Source organism: Lycium ferocissimum, chromosome 4 (assembly GCF_029784015.1).
Source record: "Lycium ferocissimum isolate CSIRO_LF1 chromosome 4, AGI_CSIRO_Lferr_CH_V1, whole genome shotgun sequence".
NCBI classification, from domain to species: domain Eukaryota; kingdom Viridiplantae; phylum Streptophyta; class Magnoliopsida; order Solanales; family Solanaceae; genus Lycium; species Lycium ferocissimum.
The window spans coordinates 65,399,406-65,417,595 of NC_081345.1; the positions used below are offsets into that span (position 1 = coordinate 65,399,406).

Sequence of the window (18,190 nt, forward strand, 5' to 3'; positions counted from 1 at the left end):
TAAACACATGTTCATCCTCGAACGTAAAAAGAAAAAAGGTATCTGAACTATTAAAAAGTTGGGGATATCCACTCCGCATGTTCCACTCGATCTCTAAGTAGCCTCCCGACCGGACGATGCCTGTATTGAACCTTCAGTGAAACTATCTCTTTGGATCTTAACTTCTCAATCTGCCTATCCAAAATGACTATTGACTCTCCTCGAAAATCAAATTCTGATCAAGTAACACTGGAACTCATTGAATCACATGAGCACCATCCAAATGGTACTTCTTGGGCATCAAATTATGAAATACGGGGAGAACACCCGACAAACCAGGTGGTAAAGCTAACTCATAGTCCACCTTGCCAATATGCTAAAGAATCTCCTAGGGACCAATATACCTTGGTCTTAACTTTTCTTTATTTTCGAACCTCATCACACGGGAAAGTTTGACTACGTTGTAGGCTTCTGGGGGAAACAATGACTGACTATAGAAATGGCTCTAGCAATGGACGAGTGTGATGATTTCATTACTTAAAGAGTTATCAGTTGTTGCAACTAATTTTGAGAATAAATGTGGATATTGTATATGTGATGCGTTTGGCTTAGAGGAATGTTTAGTTTTATGGTTCAGGTGAGGCAAGGGAAAATTTTAGACACTCAAGATTGTGGTTTACTACTACCGCCATGATTAGCTTAGCTATTTTGCAAGATTTATGATATTTCGATCCACCCACGAGTGGTTTGAGTGATTTTTGGTTGATACTGATAAAAGTGATTTTGAATGGAATATGGAAACTAAAGAATTAAGTTAAAGGCATCTTACTATTGGGTTTTGAGGAATGAGGTTCATAAGACTTGAATTTGAAGCAGCGTGACTACTTGAATCATGTTCGAGTTATGGCGACATTCTATTACTCGGTTGACTTGTTGGGTAAATTTCAGTTCTTGTGGTTGGGAATGACAGCACGAGGTTGAGTATTCAGGAACAATGGATCATTATAATGGGTCATCACAGACTAATGGATTGCTTGCTATTTATTTTATGAAGATTTGGAAATAGTTCGAGTGATTATTGGTGACATTCAGGGAATGGTGCATTTTACATCGGGTCAGATCTATTCATTTAATTCCAGATGGCTTATGGATACATTACTAGAAGATTTATGGCTATTCAAGTAACTCATATCTAAGGATTTGATATATTTCGGTTCGGGATAGAGATATGGCAGGTTTACCAAGCGTTATTGGAGTTTACAAGTTTGATATTTGTTGATGGCAGCTATACGAGCAAATTCTAACGGTCTATATGGATACTTGGTGATGTTTTGAGGAGGTACAAATGGATAGGCAAGTCTTTGGAGTGATCAGTTAGTTTTTACAAATTTGGCACGTCAAGATAATCACTAAGCTGATGCGCATTGTAGGTTATTTGAAGGATTAAGAGAATTGGAACATTCCACTAATTATACCCTGCGCCCTTAAAGAACTTATGCCCCTCTAGGCAGAAGTTCGATGTTAGAAGGAAAAAGCTAAAGGAATTTCTACATGTGGTAGCCAACTATAAGAGGTATTTAAGTATAATAACTACACTTTAAATATATCACCATATGTAGCTACAACGGAACATGTATTACAATACGTAACTATATTTGTGTATTCCATTTCTCTGGTTTGCTCTTTCACTCTCTTCTCTTCCCTCCTAAAATGATACGGGCATTGGTCTTCTCTTTGCCGTTAATATATATCGGAGCTGCCTCGCTATGAATATACATTGGAGTTGCTTTGCCGGCGGCATTTTTCTTTTGTGCATGTGTGATTTGAGTACTGAGTATCTTGTTGCCGGTGAAGCATATCTATGCTCGTGTATTTCAGATTTTGAACACGGTTCTTTGGTGCCGCCGGCGCCTCCGATCTCCGACCTCCACCGTCTTCGCCGCCGGTACTCCAATTCCAGTGGTTGATCTCAGTACGAGCTGCTAGGACTCCATTACCGACGGGGGATCTCAGTTCACGCTGCTAATGCTTTTGTTCATATCTCCAATTTAAGAATCCGATCAGAAAACGGAGCAAAGAAACTCGCTAGGAAAACTAAATCCGGCCTGATCTAAAAGAAGCAAACCTTTTAAATCTCTCTTTTATGCATTTTGTTTGCAGGTCTGTATGAATACACTGTATTTTTTAAGTGTATTCTTTTTTTTTTTTTTACTGTAAATACAGTGTAAATATATAGTTGAATACATTATTCAATAAGATAGCACTTGTATGATCTCCGGTGAAGTTGTTGCAGATCTGTATGAACGCGGTGTATCTTAATTTTTTCGAGTAAATACATTGTATTTTTAAATTAATTTGAGTTTAATTCTCTATTTTTTAATGTAAATACAGTGTATTTTGTATTCGCTGGAGACCCGGCCGGATTTGATTGTATTCTCCATTTTTTAATATAGTGTATTTTATATTTTCACTTGAGATTTGACCGGATTTGATTGTATTCTTCATTTTTAATGTAAATACAATGTATTTTTGTATCCGCTTGTATTTCTGTATTTTCGAAGGAGAAAATGGTGTATTTGAATACACTAGAATGCACTCGAAACAGGTAAAACATAGTTGTATTTGACTGACTGTATTTTGAAACTGTGTATTTGAATACACATAAAGACACACGAAATATCTAAAAAGTAGTTAGAATTGTAACTAAGAAAATAGTCGCTACAGTTGGCTAAAAGCATAAAAACTAGGGCAAACTACATAAATGACAAACATTTGGGCTTTAATCAAGCCACATAGCAAATGTTTCAATATTTACATTTTGTAGCAACTACCCAGCTACCAAACGGTTGTATATGTTTTCTTCACTGTATTCGTTTTTTTTATTTTTGTTGTATTCATGAATACAACAAACAAAAAAATTCTGTTTTTTCACTGTATTCATGAAAATGACCATCTGTATTTATAAATTGGCTTGCTATATTCATAAATACAGCGAGTAAAAAATGAATACATAAAAACTTATATATATCAAAAATTAACAAACACCATATTTTTCGGTATGTATACAACAAATACAGGCGTATACAACATAGACACACCGAAAAAATTAACAAAAACTGGCGAAAAACACTGTATACAACATATGTACACAAAAAAAAATAACGAATACACTCAAAAATTGAATACAAATATAAAATTGATTGTATTCATTTGTATACATGCGTAACTTTACTCTATTAATTTGTATACAAAAAGATTTCTTCGAAAAACATGAAAAATATTGTATACAGTGTATGTATACATAGATTTGGAAAAAAAAACTTTCAAAAAATATGTATACAGTGTATGTATACACAGATCTAGAAAAACTTCCGGTCAAAAATTCCGATCAGATCTGTGTACACCTTCTTTTTTCCGCCATCATCACCGTCACCTTCAGATCTCACCGGAAAAGCTATAGATCTGGAGCTCCGTCGCCGCTCCGGTGAAAAACACTGTATGCACTGCTCAGATCCATCGTAGATCTAAGTTTTTTTTTCTTTTTGCTTCCAACAATGCTCAGATTCGTCGGTATTGGCTCTTTTCCGACGTAGATCTGAGTTTTTTTTTTTTTTTCCTTTTTGTTGTCGGAGAAGAAAGGAAAAAGGGGCACGGCTGGAGAAGAAAGGAAAAAGGGGAAGGAGCTGGCAGTGACGGCGGTGAAGGGGCACGGCATTTCGCCAGAGCTCCGGCGGTCGGTGGTGGCTGGCATCAGAGCAGTGGGGAGAAGAGGGGGAGAGAGATGGGAGGGTTGGGTTGGAAGTGAATAGTGTGATGGGTATTCTATTTTGTGTGTGTGTATATATATATATATATATATATATATATATATATATATAGTTACTAAATGTCATTAATACACAAATGTTTGCTATGAGAAGTAATTAAGTTAAACTATAACTACTAAATGTCAATACCCACTATATATTTGTTATGCCATGTAGTTATCCCTAAAAACTACAGCTATTTATGTAAGTTACCCAAAACTAAAGGCCAGCCTATTTGAAGGGAATAAATTAAAGATCAGCCCATTTGAAGTGCAAACCGTGCAATTTTTAGGTTCGAATATGCAAGTGGGCTTCGTAAGGTCCAAAACTATTGGATTGTGATGACTGAAACTTGCAAAAGCAATAACTTGGAACTTCTAATTAATGAAGGGCAATTTGCACGACTATCCTTCTTTGGAGGTGGTCTTTAATTTTTGGCCCTCAAATTGCTGGTCTTTAATTTTTGTCGTTCGCCTAAAATACTCCGAGGTTTTGGGTTCGAACCCCGCCTTAGTCATAAAAATAAAATAAAAAATCATAAGGCAAGGCTTTGCGATACCTTAAGACATAACTAAAAGTCTGTCGGATACGGTACACTTTGCCTTATAAGGGAGGCTTTTAGTTATGTCTTAAGGCAATGTCTGCCGCATAAGACAGATTTTAGTTATGCCTTAAACTTTGCCACGTAAGGCAAACTTTTTACAAAGCCTTGCTTTGCGATTTTTTTTTTCTTTGAATGAGCGGGGATTCGAACCCAGAACTTCAGGGTATTTTTTGTCACCTTTTTAAGCGAAGGCCAAAAATTAAAGACGAGCAATTTGAGGGGAAAAAAAATTAAAGACAAGTGCCTTTGAAGGACAATCCACCCAAAAAATTGATGAAGGAACTTGTTAATCTGGTTGGCTCAAATATCTCTTTTAGGTTATCATTTAAATTTTATTTTTATTTTTAAATGTTGTGTAACTATTGCTTTTAGAACTAATAAATTATTAGACGTAATCTAACACATATGAAATTTTAGATCGTGATTATGTTTGTCATAAGATTTTTAATTTGCTCAAAGAAATCCTTAAAATGTGAACTAAAAGGTTTATTAAGTTGAAAAGGGGGCTATTTACTGAGATGATGGCCGAAAATTTATGTGCAAATCACAAACCACACATTCAACAAACCAAGTCTTAAATAAAACTGAAGAAACTATGCAGACGTTTGGAAGTATTTGAATTAAAAAAGCATTTGAAGTTGAAGTTAAAGTTGAAGTTGAAAAAAAGTATCTGATGAATGTTTGGTTATGAGTGAAGCTTATTACTTTAGGGTGTGTTCGGTATGAAGGAAAATGTTTTCCTGAAAAATGTGTTCTTGGAAAATAAGTGAATTTTTACTTATTTTTTCATGTTCGTTTGGGTAGCGGAAAATAAGTGAATTTCTTACTTATTTTTGTTTGGTTGGTAGAAAACATTTTCGGGAAAAATACCCACCCCACCCCCACGCCCACCCCCAACACCCCCCCCCCCCCCCCCCCATTTTTTTTTTTTGAAGTATTTAATTTTTTTCTGGATTTTCTAAACCACTACATCCCCCCTACCCCCCAGTGTGGACCCATACCATACTAACCCCCACAACCACCCACCCCCCACCCTCAATTTTTTTTGGAGGGGGTGGTGGGGGTGTCTGGAAAGGGGGGTGGGGTGGGGCAAAAAACAAAAAAAAAAAAAAAAAATTCAAAACTTTTTTTTCAAAAAAAAATAATTTGGGGGGGGGGGGGGGGGCAAGTGGGCGGGGTGGGATGGGGCGGGGGTGGGGTGGTCTTTAAAACCAAAAAAAAATATTCAATTTTTTTTTTCAAAACAAAATTAATTTTTTTTTGGAGGGGGTGGGGATGGGGCGAGGGGTGGGGTGGTGCAAAAAATAAAAAAAAAAACAAAAAACAAATTCAAAACTTTTTTTTCAGTACAAAATTAATTTTGGGGGTGGGGGTGGGGTGGGGTGTGGTGGTGCAAAAAACAAAAAAAAAATCAAAACTTTTTTTTTTTCAAAACAAAATTAATTTTTTTTGGGAGGGGGTGGGGTGGGGTGGGGTGGTGCAAAAAACAATAAAAAAAAATTCAAAACTTTTTTTTCAAAACAAAATTAATTTTTTTTGGAGGGGTTTGGGGGTGGGGCGGCGGAGGGTGTGGTGAGGATGGGGTGGGTGGGGTGGGGGTGGCGCAAGTGTGGGGTTTGTTTGCGGGTGGGAGGTGGGTTAGGGTGGTGCAAAAAATCAAAAAAAAAAAATCAAATTTTTTTTTTCAAAACAAAATTAATTTTTTTTTGCCAGGGGGTGGGGGCAGAGGTGGGTGGGTGGGGTAGGCATTGGGGTGGGGTGGTGGGAGTGGTTGGGGGTGGGTTGGGTGGTTGGTGGAATGCACTTATAGACTTGTTTTCCCTACTTTTATTAGGGAAGTCATTTTCCTCATTTTTGAGGAACTTGTTTTCCTAAAGAAAATATTTTTCAAAATTTTTTATCAAACGAACATGAGAAAATATGAAAATATTTTCCGAAAAATGTTTTCCTCCATACCGAACACACCCTTATTTTACAATATTTTTCAAACCAATTTTTAGCTTCCAATTCCTTATTTCGAAGTTGAACCCATATGAGACACATTTCATATGAGACAACTTTAAGAGAGGTATCTGTGAAATCTCCTTTTTTTTTTTCTTTTCCAAATTGTTTTTTCCAAAAAACTCGTATAATTTTCGAACAACAATTAAAGTTCCAGATCCATGGGATTTAAGACAGTTTTTTCCAAAAGATAATTATATAAAAGACACTAATGCCTAATTTGTTTGCACTTAATAGAGGTCTAAATCTAAATGGTTCAGACCTTAAGCCATTAAGTGCTTTTGTTTAAATTAAGATAATAGCACTTATTTGGTTTGAATATGTCTTAATCATTAAGATCTTGAACAAAGTATTAATATCATTAAGAAAAATTTTGTGTGAATGATTTTTACCACTGGCTCCACCCCCCCCCCACCCACTCCAAACCTCCACTACCCACCCTAACCCTACCTCGGCCTCCACTCACCACCACCGCTAACACTACCTCAACCCCCTTACCCACCACTACCCACCCCACCCCAACCCTACCCCACCAAACCCTACCCCCTCCCCCATTCACCAACACCACCCCAATCACCACCCCACCACTACCCACCCCACAACCACCACCCAACTCCCACCCCATTCACCACTCCCACCCTACCCTCTACCCCACCACCCACCTACCTTACCCCAACCACCCCCACCCTACCCCAAACCCACCACACCACCACCACCCATCCCCACCTACTAACCTCCCATCCCAACCACCCCCACCCTACCCCAAACCCACCACACCACCACCACCCATCCCCACCTACTAACCTCCCATCCCACCCACCACCACTATAAACATCTCCATCATTACTCGCAAACATAAGTGTTTAATTTTTTTATCAAATAATATTTTTATTTTATTGAATTTGTATTCATTTTTTAATATTTATTTACTTTTTTATTTGAATGGTATATTTATTATGTTTAACTAAATACGTTATGCTCATTCAGATGTTGAAAAATAAATAGTCTTAATCATTCAGTGTTCAGATTTAGAGACAACATCTTAATCATTCAGATGTGCATTCAGATTCAGACGTCTTAATCTTAATGAAAACAAATGAGCCCTAAGTGGTGGGCTTTAAAGATGAAGTATGAATTGGGAAATGAAGGGAAATTAAATTTGAAAAATTATTTTTTCAAGTGATCTTTCTCCCACATTGGTGGTAGAATGTAACATTTTTGTGCTTATTTGTATAAGGACATCTACCTCAAAAAGAGTTGAGAAGAGGGTCTTCTCTTGCGTCATTGTCGTTGCTCGGCTTGGCTTTGACTTTGATTGATAATTTTTTTGGACCAAATTTATTTTTCTTTTTCATTATTTAATTTCCTTGTTCCGATATTAATTCGCGCAGAAAGGTACCTTTGCACCTGTTAGATGACTATAATTTTTTTAGTCTGTTGACTGACCGGCTCGACACTAAATATTTGGTTTTAACCTTTACTGGTTTACTAGTAATTCCTCACAAACTTCCTAGATCTTTTAAAACTCACATAAAAAAAAAGTTTTAACTTTATAATTTTCAATTTCATGAGAAAATACTTCAAGAACTTCTTTTTTGTTTTCAGAGGACATACACTAAAAATAAATCCAAGTCTTCAAGGACTTTTAAAACCTTTTTCCGAAGTATTTCTTTTTAATAACATTTTACCTTATTTGAATTCATAAAATGGGGGAATGTGCGCTAAGTCGTGGGTGCATGGGTAGTGCCTATAACCGCCCTAACCGTCACTATCCCAATTTCATCCATCCAAACACATAAAATCAGCAAAAACAAAAAACGAAAAATAATTTTCAGACATAAAACAAGTGAAAACGTCAAATAGTACTAAAGAAGAAAAAACATTAAATGGAAAGAAGAAGATCGTCATCTTCATATCATGGTCATCGTTATCAGTATAACGATGACGATGAAATGGGAGAAATAAAGAAAGGACCATGGAAAGCAGAAGAAGATGAAGTGCTTATAAATCATGTGAAGAAATATGGTCCAAGAGATTGGAGCTCCATTCGATCCAAAGGTCTTTTGCAACGAACTGGAAAATCTTGTCGTCTTCGTTGGGTCAATAAACTTAGACCTAACTTAAAGAAGTAAATTTCTACACCCCTAACTACATTCTTTTTGTTTTTATTGGTAAATTACTTGCCCTTGGACTTTTCTTGGTTCAGCATAACTTATGCGTTCTGACATCAACTTTACTATATATATGAAAATTAAATCTATACTTCAGAACCACTTAGTCTAAATTCTTGATTTGCCAATATAATGGTCAGATAGGGTTGGTTACTTGCTACATTGCCTTTAATATAGTACAAGAGAGATATTTGGGGTTGGGTTTTTGCTTCTTCTTGTTAGAGTTAAAAATCTAGGGAAATTTTATGGGATTTTTGTTATATGTTGAAGCATTTTAATGGTGGATCTTGTTCTTTAACTAGTACTTCATTTTATTCTTTTTTTTGAAGACTTATAGTTTGTAGATTCTTTTTGTTCCTGCAAATTCACTTCAAAATATTCAATAGTAACATTACAAAAAGAAGTAAATTACTAGACTAACCACATTTTTTTATTTTTTTTGGGGGGAAATTACTTGCCATTGGAATTTTCTTGGTTCAACATAACTTATGGTTTCTGATTCCAACTTTACTATTTATATGATAATTAAGTATTTATAGGACTAAATATGTGTTTAAGAACTTATATTTTTAAGTCTAGAAACAATCACGTCTAAATTCAGGCAGATAGGGTTGGTTAATTACCTGTTATACGTTGCCTTTGATAAAGTTTAAGAGAGATATTTGGGGTCAGGTTTTTGCTTCTATTTCTTGCTACAGTTAAAAATCTAGGGAACTTTTATGTGATTTTGTTATATGTTGAAGCATTTTCATGGTGGAACTTGTTCTATTAACTAGTATATCCCTTCTTTTTAAAAAAAGGAGTTATTGTTTATCAATTCTTTTTCTTTCCTGCAAATTCACTTAAAAACTACATTTAATCGTGACATTACCAAAAAAAGGCAAAAATTAACAACGGATTAGCAATGGATAATTGAATTCTATTTAGTGCAGGTTATTTAGGATAGATTAACGATGGATCCGTATATCTTTTTGTAGTGTGAGACTTTTCACTAGAAGAATGATGAGTTCTTATACATATTGAGTATGCTTTTCTACGGAGTGCAATTGTAGTTGATAACAAGTTGGTGATAACTCTTTATTATTTGGCCTTATTATTATTATTATTATTATTTTTTAACATTTCATTATTGTTTTGGTGAAAAGTGGAGTGAAATTTTCGGCAGAGGAGGAAAGGACAGTGATTGAACTACAGGGACAATTTGGGAATAAATGGGCAAGAATTGCTACATATTTGCCTGGAAGAACTGACAATGATGTTAAGAATTTTTGGAGTAGTCGACAGAAGAGGTTGGCTAGGATTTTGCGAACATCAGCACCACAGCCTGGCAAGTCCCAAAATAACAAAAATAGCAGTCAAACTTCTGCTTTTCAAGAATCTCCCCCAGTTGAGGTAACTGGAAATTCCATTCAGTAAAATATTACTCCGTTTAATTTGTACCATTTCTCGATTGTCTGTGTCATCCTCATTCCTTACACTAGGGTCATGCTAAACTTCTCTGTATATATCGTCCCTGTAATATTCTTGGATCTTTTGCTGGTTTTTTGGTGGTATGACATATCTGATAAATTTACGAGCATTTTAAAATATTAATTTGCTTTTGTCTAAGTTGTACTCTTGGACAAGGAATGAAATAAAATTGATCGTGCATGTGTCTGCAACTTGTTATATTGACTAAGGAATAGTTCTTACATTCGGCTAAATTATTTATGATGTTAAGAGATCTCTTGCCTATTCCTCAGTGAGCATAATTTAAAAAGAAAAGAACCCTCTCTCTCCCCCCCCCCCCCCCCCGCCCTCCGCAAACACACACACACACACACTCGATAAAGTCATATATATTTTCCTCCTTGTTAGAATAATCTCTTCTCACTATACGTAGTTATCAGTTATTCTAGGTCATCTTAACCTGATAGTGTAAAAAAATTGTACAATATGTAGTTTGTGCACATGTGTTAAACGCTTTGTCTTGTTTTGAAATTTTCAGGCACCTAAATTCAGCTCATCAACAGAACCCGAAGAGTCATTGTCCAAGTCACAACAATCTTGCTCATCATCCTATATTGGTAACTCTGACATGATCAACGTGGTCCCCTTGCCAGATCTAGTGAATCCAAATTCAATCCCTTTTGAATCAAACCTACTTCAACTTGACTTTACTCCTACCGATCAGAAGAAACTTGGGATAATAGAGTCACATATTCAAACTGACTTTGCTCTGCCATTAGAAAATCAAGAATTCCCCATGCCTAGCTTCATAGATGTTTTTGGACATGAGTTCAATGGTTCTGAATTAGATAATGTGCAAGTCCCACTTGTACCATGTGCTGAGCATGTTGTGAAGAGAGAAATTGAGAAGGCACTTACTCCAGATACCTTCATTGATGACTTCCCTCTGGATATGTTTGATCATATTGAACCTCTCCCAAGCCCATCTGAATGGTGATTTATTTATTACTCTACTTTAGATGGGGTTCCAAATTGTTGTTAGCTCTAGTACTACTGATTATTACCTACTAGTATTTTTCTCCATTGCATGCTATTATTTGTACAAGACAATTTTATCTAGTGCTTAGTTGCTCCAATTAAAATGTTTATGTGGTGTTTTATGATGGCATGGTAGAAGATTTTTGTTTTGTTCATTCTTTTTTTTTTTCCTTAATAGAATTACGCAATAAGATCACTTATTGAATATAACTAAATCTTTCGTATGAATGTTAATTGGAAATCTTGTTACCCTCAATATCTTGTCATGTTTTTTTTAAAATTTAGAGGGACAAAAAACAAGTGAAACATGCTACATGCACTTAATTGAGAAATATAGGTGTCAAGTTTTTTGCAGTTTTAAGGGCATTCTTGTGCAATAATAATCATCAACACAATTATATTACTAATCATTTCTTCCAATCTATATATCTATAATGATGCATTTTCCCCCTCCAACCCCGCAAAAAGTTTGACTCTTTGTTTGATGTAAGCAAGTAATAGCAATTTTCAATCTGGAGTTCTATTGGTTGAAGGGTGTAAGGGCAATTATCAAAATAAACGAGTTAATTTCTAATTAGATGGTCATCCAAGATATAGAAATGACTTAGTAAAGTTACTTGTGTTTGTTTTATACAATAAAATCACTCGTATAAATCACTCATATTCTGCATAGTACCCTACAAAATAACTCCTACATGAAAAGCGCTTGAACATAACATAAATGGTCCCTTAAGTTTGAGAGAAGATCTAAAATTATCCAATAAATATATTGCAGTGCATATAAAAAATTTCATTCATCAAAACCACGTACTTTTGATCTTATGTTAACATCGATAATTAAAATTAACGAACGATCACCTAAAAAATACTGATAAATTTTTATGATATGCAGCACTACTAATTCCATTTGTTTCACATGTAACAGGTATATCTACTTGCTTATAAATAGTACTAAATACTGATGAATTGTCCTCATTCATTTGCATTAACTTATTTACCAATTGCTGTTGCTTACATGTATAACTAAGACGACTTCTATCCAAAACACATAAAAGATATGTCGGCAAGTACGTTATTTTTCGCTTCTTATGAACCTGTAGAAATTTAACACCAAGGGTGGCTAAAATTTCTTTAAAACTACACATTTTCTATTTTAGATATTTGAAACTATTATATAACATAGATAATGGACATTAGAGATTATCTCTTGAAGCGCTTAAGTTAATTTAGGAGTTAGATCTTTTGGTACAAAATGATAATGGAGTCAAAAAGTGAATGACGATCATCTTAATATGAATTACAATATGTTAGCTGGGTTATAATCTCACATTGGTTGGGAATTGACGGATGATCTACTTATATTGACTTGGCAATAAATTAAAGAAGTTGAGTTAGGCCCAGATACCATATCTTTACACAATAAAAGTTATACTACTGATTAACATAAATTACAATAATTAGGAATTAACTCGTGTGCTGTTATAAGAATCCTCGCAATTCAATTTAACCAACATAAAATGTGTGTAAAGATGTTTCTTTTGCAGTAAATTGGAGACCCATCCAATTTGAAGCCGAAGTAGGAAGAAAATATAAATTAATGGACAATTAGATCGCACTACAAAAAAGAAGACATTTGGCAACAAAATATTTTTTGTTGCCATATATAGGTTATTGTAAGCCTGTCAACTAGGCCGGGCCAACTCGAACCCGGCCCGGTAAGCCCGGCCCACCACCGGCCCGGTCCAGACTCACTAAGATGTGTAAGGGGCTAGGCTAGGTAAGATTTATTAGGGGGCTGGGCCGGACAAAGTGGACAGCCCCCTAGTCCGGCCCACCAGTAGCTCGGGTGATGGCCCACGAGCCCACTTCAATTTTTTTTTTTTAAAAGAGACATAAGTGCTACATTTATTACTAATAATAAATATTTTAAAAACATTGTATCCCAATAAATTAGGATTCACTTTTTACGGAGCACTTAAGTTTCCTTTAAAATTGTATTTTAAAGCTAAACAATCTTGTTTTCTCAACAAATATACCTTTGATATATTTTCAGTATATAGTATATATTAGATTGTGATAGTTTTATATAAACGTAAAATTCCATTAGCATGTCATATATACTGTGGATACGTAGATTATATCAAATATAATACTCCCTCCGTTTCAATTTACGTGAACCTATTTCTTTATTAGTCTGTGCTAAAAAGAATGACCCCTTTCTATATTTGGAAACAATTTACCTTTATGCAATGATTTATAGCCACACAAATATATGTGATTCATTTAACACCATAAGTTTGAAAGTCTTCTCTTCTTTCTTAAACTTTGTGTCTAGTCAAATAGACATATCAACATCTACATAAATAATTTAAAATAAAACTTAAAACTTAAATTGATAACATTGCAAATTCAAAACATGCAAACGTGAACGACGAAATACAGCAAATCAAAAGTTCAAAACATACAAATTAAACGGCTAACATTGATGGACAAATTTAAAGAAGAGATAAACTTCAAAGTTCAATTTCGTGCCTTTTCACAAGTGCCTACGTAACACACCGCTACCCCTCCACCCCCACCTTTACCCCTAATAGGCTAATACCGACGCTCGGACTTGTGGAGATATGTGTCACCACAATGTTGACATTTAACATGTTCCTCATTTACTCGCTCAAAATGCATCCACACCGCACTTGAAGTTGATCTTCGAACTCGAGGAGAAAGTGCAGGTGAAGTAATGTACGCTAGTTGAATAGCAAATTTAGATAAAGAAAGAATTGTGTGAAAATGAAGAAGAATGGAGGGGTGCTTATAGTTTGAAAATATGACCAAAGTGTAGTTATTCATAAATTTAGGGGTTCAAATAAAATTGGCAACGACTAGTTTTTAAATTTACAATGGCTAGCTTTTTGAATTTGACGATTAAACTTTTGTTTAATTTAGAAATTTTATCATTAGATGTAAATGTTAATTTTATTATTATTAGTAAATGTAAATGTCTATTTTTGTATTAGAAATTAAAAAAAAAAAAAGGGCCGAAGCCCACTAACTAAAACCCGGCCCGGCGGTTAGCCCGAGTGTAGCCCCTATCGGGTAGGGGTGGGTCGAACACCTTCCTCCCAAGCCTCCCACTTCGCGGACTTAGGTTATTGTTGCAAAAAGTACTTTTGGCAACAACATTTTTTTTTGTTATTGCATAAACTTTTCCCAACTGCAGTTATTGCAACGACATGCAACAATTTTTTTTTTTGTTGCCAAAAATACTTTTTGCAACAATAGTCAATACTATGTCAACAAAATTAAATTTTTGCCAACAAAAAAAAGTTCATTTTTAAAAGATTCATCATATATGCCAACTATAAAGCTAAGTTGTTGCCAAATATTAACTTTTGCCAACTATATTATTTTCGTTGCCAAAAAAGCTGTTGCAATTTCTATGCTTTCTTGTAGTGTCGGGATCTGCACAGCATTTTTCTCATGTATCCCAACTTTATCTCGTATATTAATGTATATTAGTGTATACCACACTATATATCTGTTTATCTCCTGTATATCTGTGTAAAATCATGTGTGATATTCAACATGATATGCACATTTCACAGAGGAATCCATAAATATCTTTGTGATATATAGTGTTGTAACATGATATACATGTGATATACACATGTCTCAAAGTCCGTTATCTAGGTCTGATTTTTTACTTATAACATGTCCAAATTACTTCTAATCTTCCTCAAATTTTGTATATAGCTTTTTTTTAGCTGTTTTCAACCCATTCCAAGAACATCTTATCACACATGTTCAGCCTAACAAAGAAAAAGGAGGAGGAGGAGGAGGAGGAGGAGGGTAATGATGCTGATGAGGAGGAAGAGGATGAGGTGAAGGAGAAGAAAAAGGAGAAGGGGAAAGAGGAAGAGGAGGATTCAACCCTTTGAATCGAATGGAAGCTTTGTTTGTGATCACTTCAATAGAAGAAAAAAAAGAGCCAAATCCTCGTCAACTATTACTAGGAAGAAGAATACTAGGTATTTTGTGTATCTTAGAAAATTTATGAATGAATTTATGTTATGGAGCGTGGACTAAGGAAGAGAATATTTAGGCCTAATTTGTTTCCATTAAGATTAGGACGACTGAATCTGAATACACAATTGAATATTAATATGTGCATTAAGGATCAGAAAGACCCAAAGAAGACTTAACAATCAGCATATTATCAAACATATGCAAAAGCTCATGAAGAAGACCAACTACATGATAATGATGCATGGCTTTACTTGGGAGGCAACAAACAAGCATCACTCATCCCTAGGAACTCACAGAAACAACCAGATCTCTTTTGATAAAAAAAAAAGTTCATGGTTTTGAAATGGATCTCCTTTACTAAGCTCTTTAAGAAGGATTTCCCTTTAAAAGCTAAATCTTTCCTGAAGAGTTTAAAGTGTTTCTTTTGGAGAACTTCTACCAAAAATGATTTTCTTTATCTTTGATATCCCATAGCATGTATAGAACCTGGGACATAGGAGGATCTTCTTGCCTTTTATTGCTAGGATCTTATAGTTATCCAATTCTCTTCCTTTTGTATAGGATCTTAATCCTCCGTAGGACTTCAGAGGTAATTTCTATCCCTCCTGTGTATATATTTTTTTGCTGATAATATATAAGGTAAGAGTTAATGTCAAATCCTCCACACCACAGGTAATAACTGGGTGAATGACATTAAGATTTTAAGAAATAGCAGATCCCCCACCCCCAAGCCCCTCCCCTCCATTTTTTCCCTCTTCAAGGCATGATAGATCAATTCCTATCTCTTACCACTTTCTCTTTTATTTTCTTTACATGAAGAACAAGAGCGAAATAGCAAAAAATGGTTAAACTACTACTTTTGTATGATTTGGGAATATTTGTTGAACAGGCTTGAAAGAATTATTTGACTTTTGATTAGATTTTTGTGAATTTGGACCGAATGTTGTTTAGACTTGTTGAAACAATCTAAAAAGGTTGTTTACAAAGGTGAAGTCATTTGGCGGAGATTTGTGCCTTTTTTGGCTTAAGCAGATGTAATTTCATTCATTACTAAGGTACTTTTGCGCCGGTAATTTAATTCTCTACCAAGGTACTTTTTCTTTGCTAGTATTTTAGTTCTATCTTTGCTGGGTCTTTTACCGTCACTGCGAGTCCCGGTACCCCACTCACCCCCTGTGGTCCTAGAGCCAAACCTCATCAATTTGGAGGAGGAAGCGACTTTAAGTAAAGAAATTATGTTTAACGCATCTTCGTCTAATAGTCTTTTAAAATCTTCTAGTCTTTTACATTCCAGTGCAAATGTTAATATGTCTACTACACTTTCAAAAACCTCTTATTTCAAATAAAGGTTCAAGTAAATCTCTTAATTAAGTATAATTTCTACTAACTTGGTCTAATGTCATGATCTGAATCCTTATAGGTTTATATATATATATATATATATATATATATATATATATATATATATATATATATATATATATATATATATATATTTGGATTATATCTCGCTTAAAAATAGCATAAGTTTTTTAAGTATAAAAAGGAAATTTTACAATTTTATTTATCTTAGCTATTTTAAGATCAACCATATCCTTTCCAAAACCTCTTATTTCAAATAAAGGTTCAAGTAAATCTCTCGTGTTTTGTTTCAATTTAAGTGGGCTTGTGGCAAAACATGTTTTGAAAACCGTTTGAAACACTTTGAAATCCTATTTTGCAATGAAGTATACCCTTTTGAAATCAAGTTTGGTTCAAATCATTTGTAACCTTTAAAATCTCCAAAAAAAAAAAAAAAAAAAAAAAGTGCTTATCATTCCAATTCCATATTTTTGTAAAAGGAGAAAACCAAATTGGTTTTCTTATCACATCTTTGAAGTAAGTTGTTATTTATCTTTTGTAGGGTCTTTATTTGAAAATAGTAACCGGGTTCCTATCCATTCTAAACGACATAAGTATCATTTGCCTATTTCAACTAAGTTCCAACCAAACGGGTTTCAATATCTCACAGATATTCTTACAAGTAAAGATATATGCTCGTTAAATAAAACAAAGAAATGGGTTGGTGGGTGTACTAAGCCCACCAGCTAAATTTGTGCCATTTTTACCCATGACTGAACCTTCAATCCGTGATTGCTTCTACTGGTTTGGGATGGGGCAGACTCGATGGATAATATTATGTTGGGCCTTTGACCCAACACATAATGTGCGGGGAGAAGTCCATTGGACTCGTGGAGGTGGCTCATGCATATAAAGGAAAGAGTACCAATTAGCATCTGGATATGGAAACGTTATGACTAAACACTCAAAAGCCATAAGAAATCCAACTAGCAGTTATGATCGAAACCACTCAAATCAAAACACTCAATATATTGACTCTAGTTTACATTCAATACGCCACAATCAACTGGAACATAACTTTTAAACTCTCATGCATCAACATGTTGATCCTTCAATGACAAATGAGTTGAAACCCAATAAAATTGTAATCTGATTATCTATTCATTCGTTTTAAAGATTCAAATCAGATCCTCATTAAGTATTGAATTAGACTTATTGTCCCATAAAACAACTGAAAGCTTACTTGCTAACTCCACTAGATGGTTTCTTTGAAATTGCTTAAGAAAGTACAATTTAGCTGCAAATCAAGCTCATAATGGATTAGGACTTAAGTAAATGGTCAAAACAGATGCAAACCATGTTTTGCTTGAGACTCATTTGAACAGATTTTTTGTCACACATCTGTAACACCTCAGACATTTAACTTAAGCTTTGACCATGATTCTAAACTTAGAAAACCAGATAAAGAATGTTGGAATTGGAAATTTCTTTTCAGTTGTCAGATGGGGATTTACGCCGCAGAATACGGGCTGTATTTTAGTATACGACCCGTATTTCAAATCGTAATATGGCATCTAAAATCACTGTGCATTCTGGAAATTGGTTCAGGAAATTTTATAGTTAAATACGGACCATATTTTAAAATACGGCCCGTATTTGATGGTTGTATTTGGTAAGGAGTTTGTTCAGTGTTTTTTTACATTGAACATGGGTTTAAATTAGGTCCGGGTTTACGGGGTAATTGAAAACGGACCGTATTTTTTCTTTCCGGCAAAACT

General features: G+C 34.8%; 1 protein-coding gene across 1 annotated transcript; it reads left to right on the forward strand.

The window, feature by feature from the left end:
• Nucleotides 1-8,143: 8,143 nt before the first annotated feature.
• On the forward strand, nt 8,144-11,249 carry LOC132054924 (transcription factor DUO1-like). The gene is made up of 3 exons (XM_059446867.1): nt 8,144-8,518; nt 9,707-9,953; nt 10,549-11,249. The coding sequence occupies exons 1-3, from the start codon at nt 8,277-8,279 to the stop codon at nt 11,005-11,007; spliced, it is 948 nt and encodes a 315-aa protein (XP_059302850.1). The 5' UTR covers nt 8,144-8,276; the 3' UTR covers nt 11,008-11,249.
• Nucleotides 11,250-18,190: the final 6,941 nt, after the last annotated feature.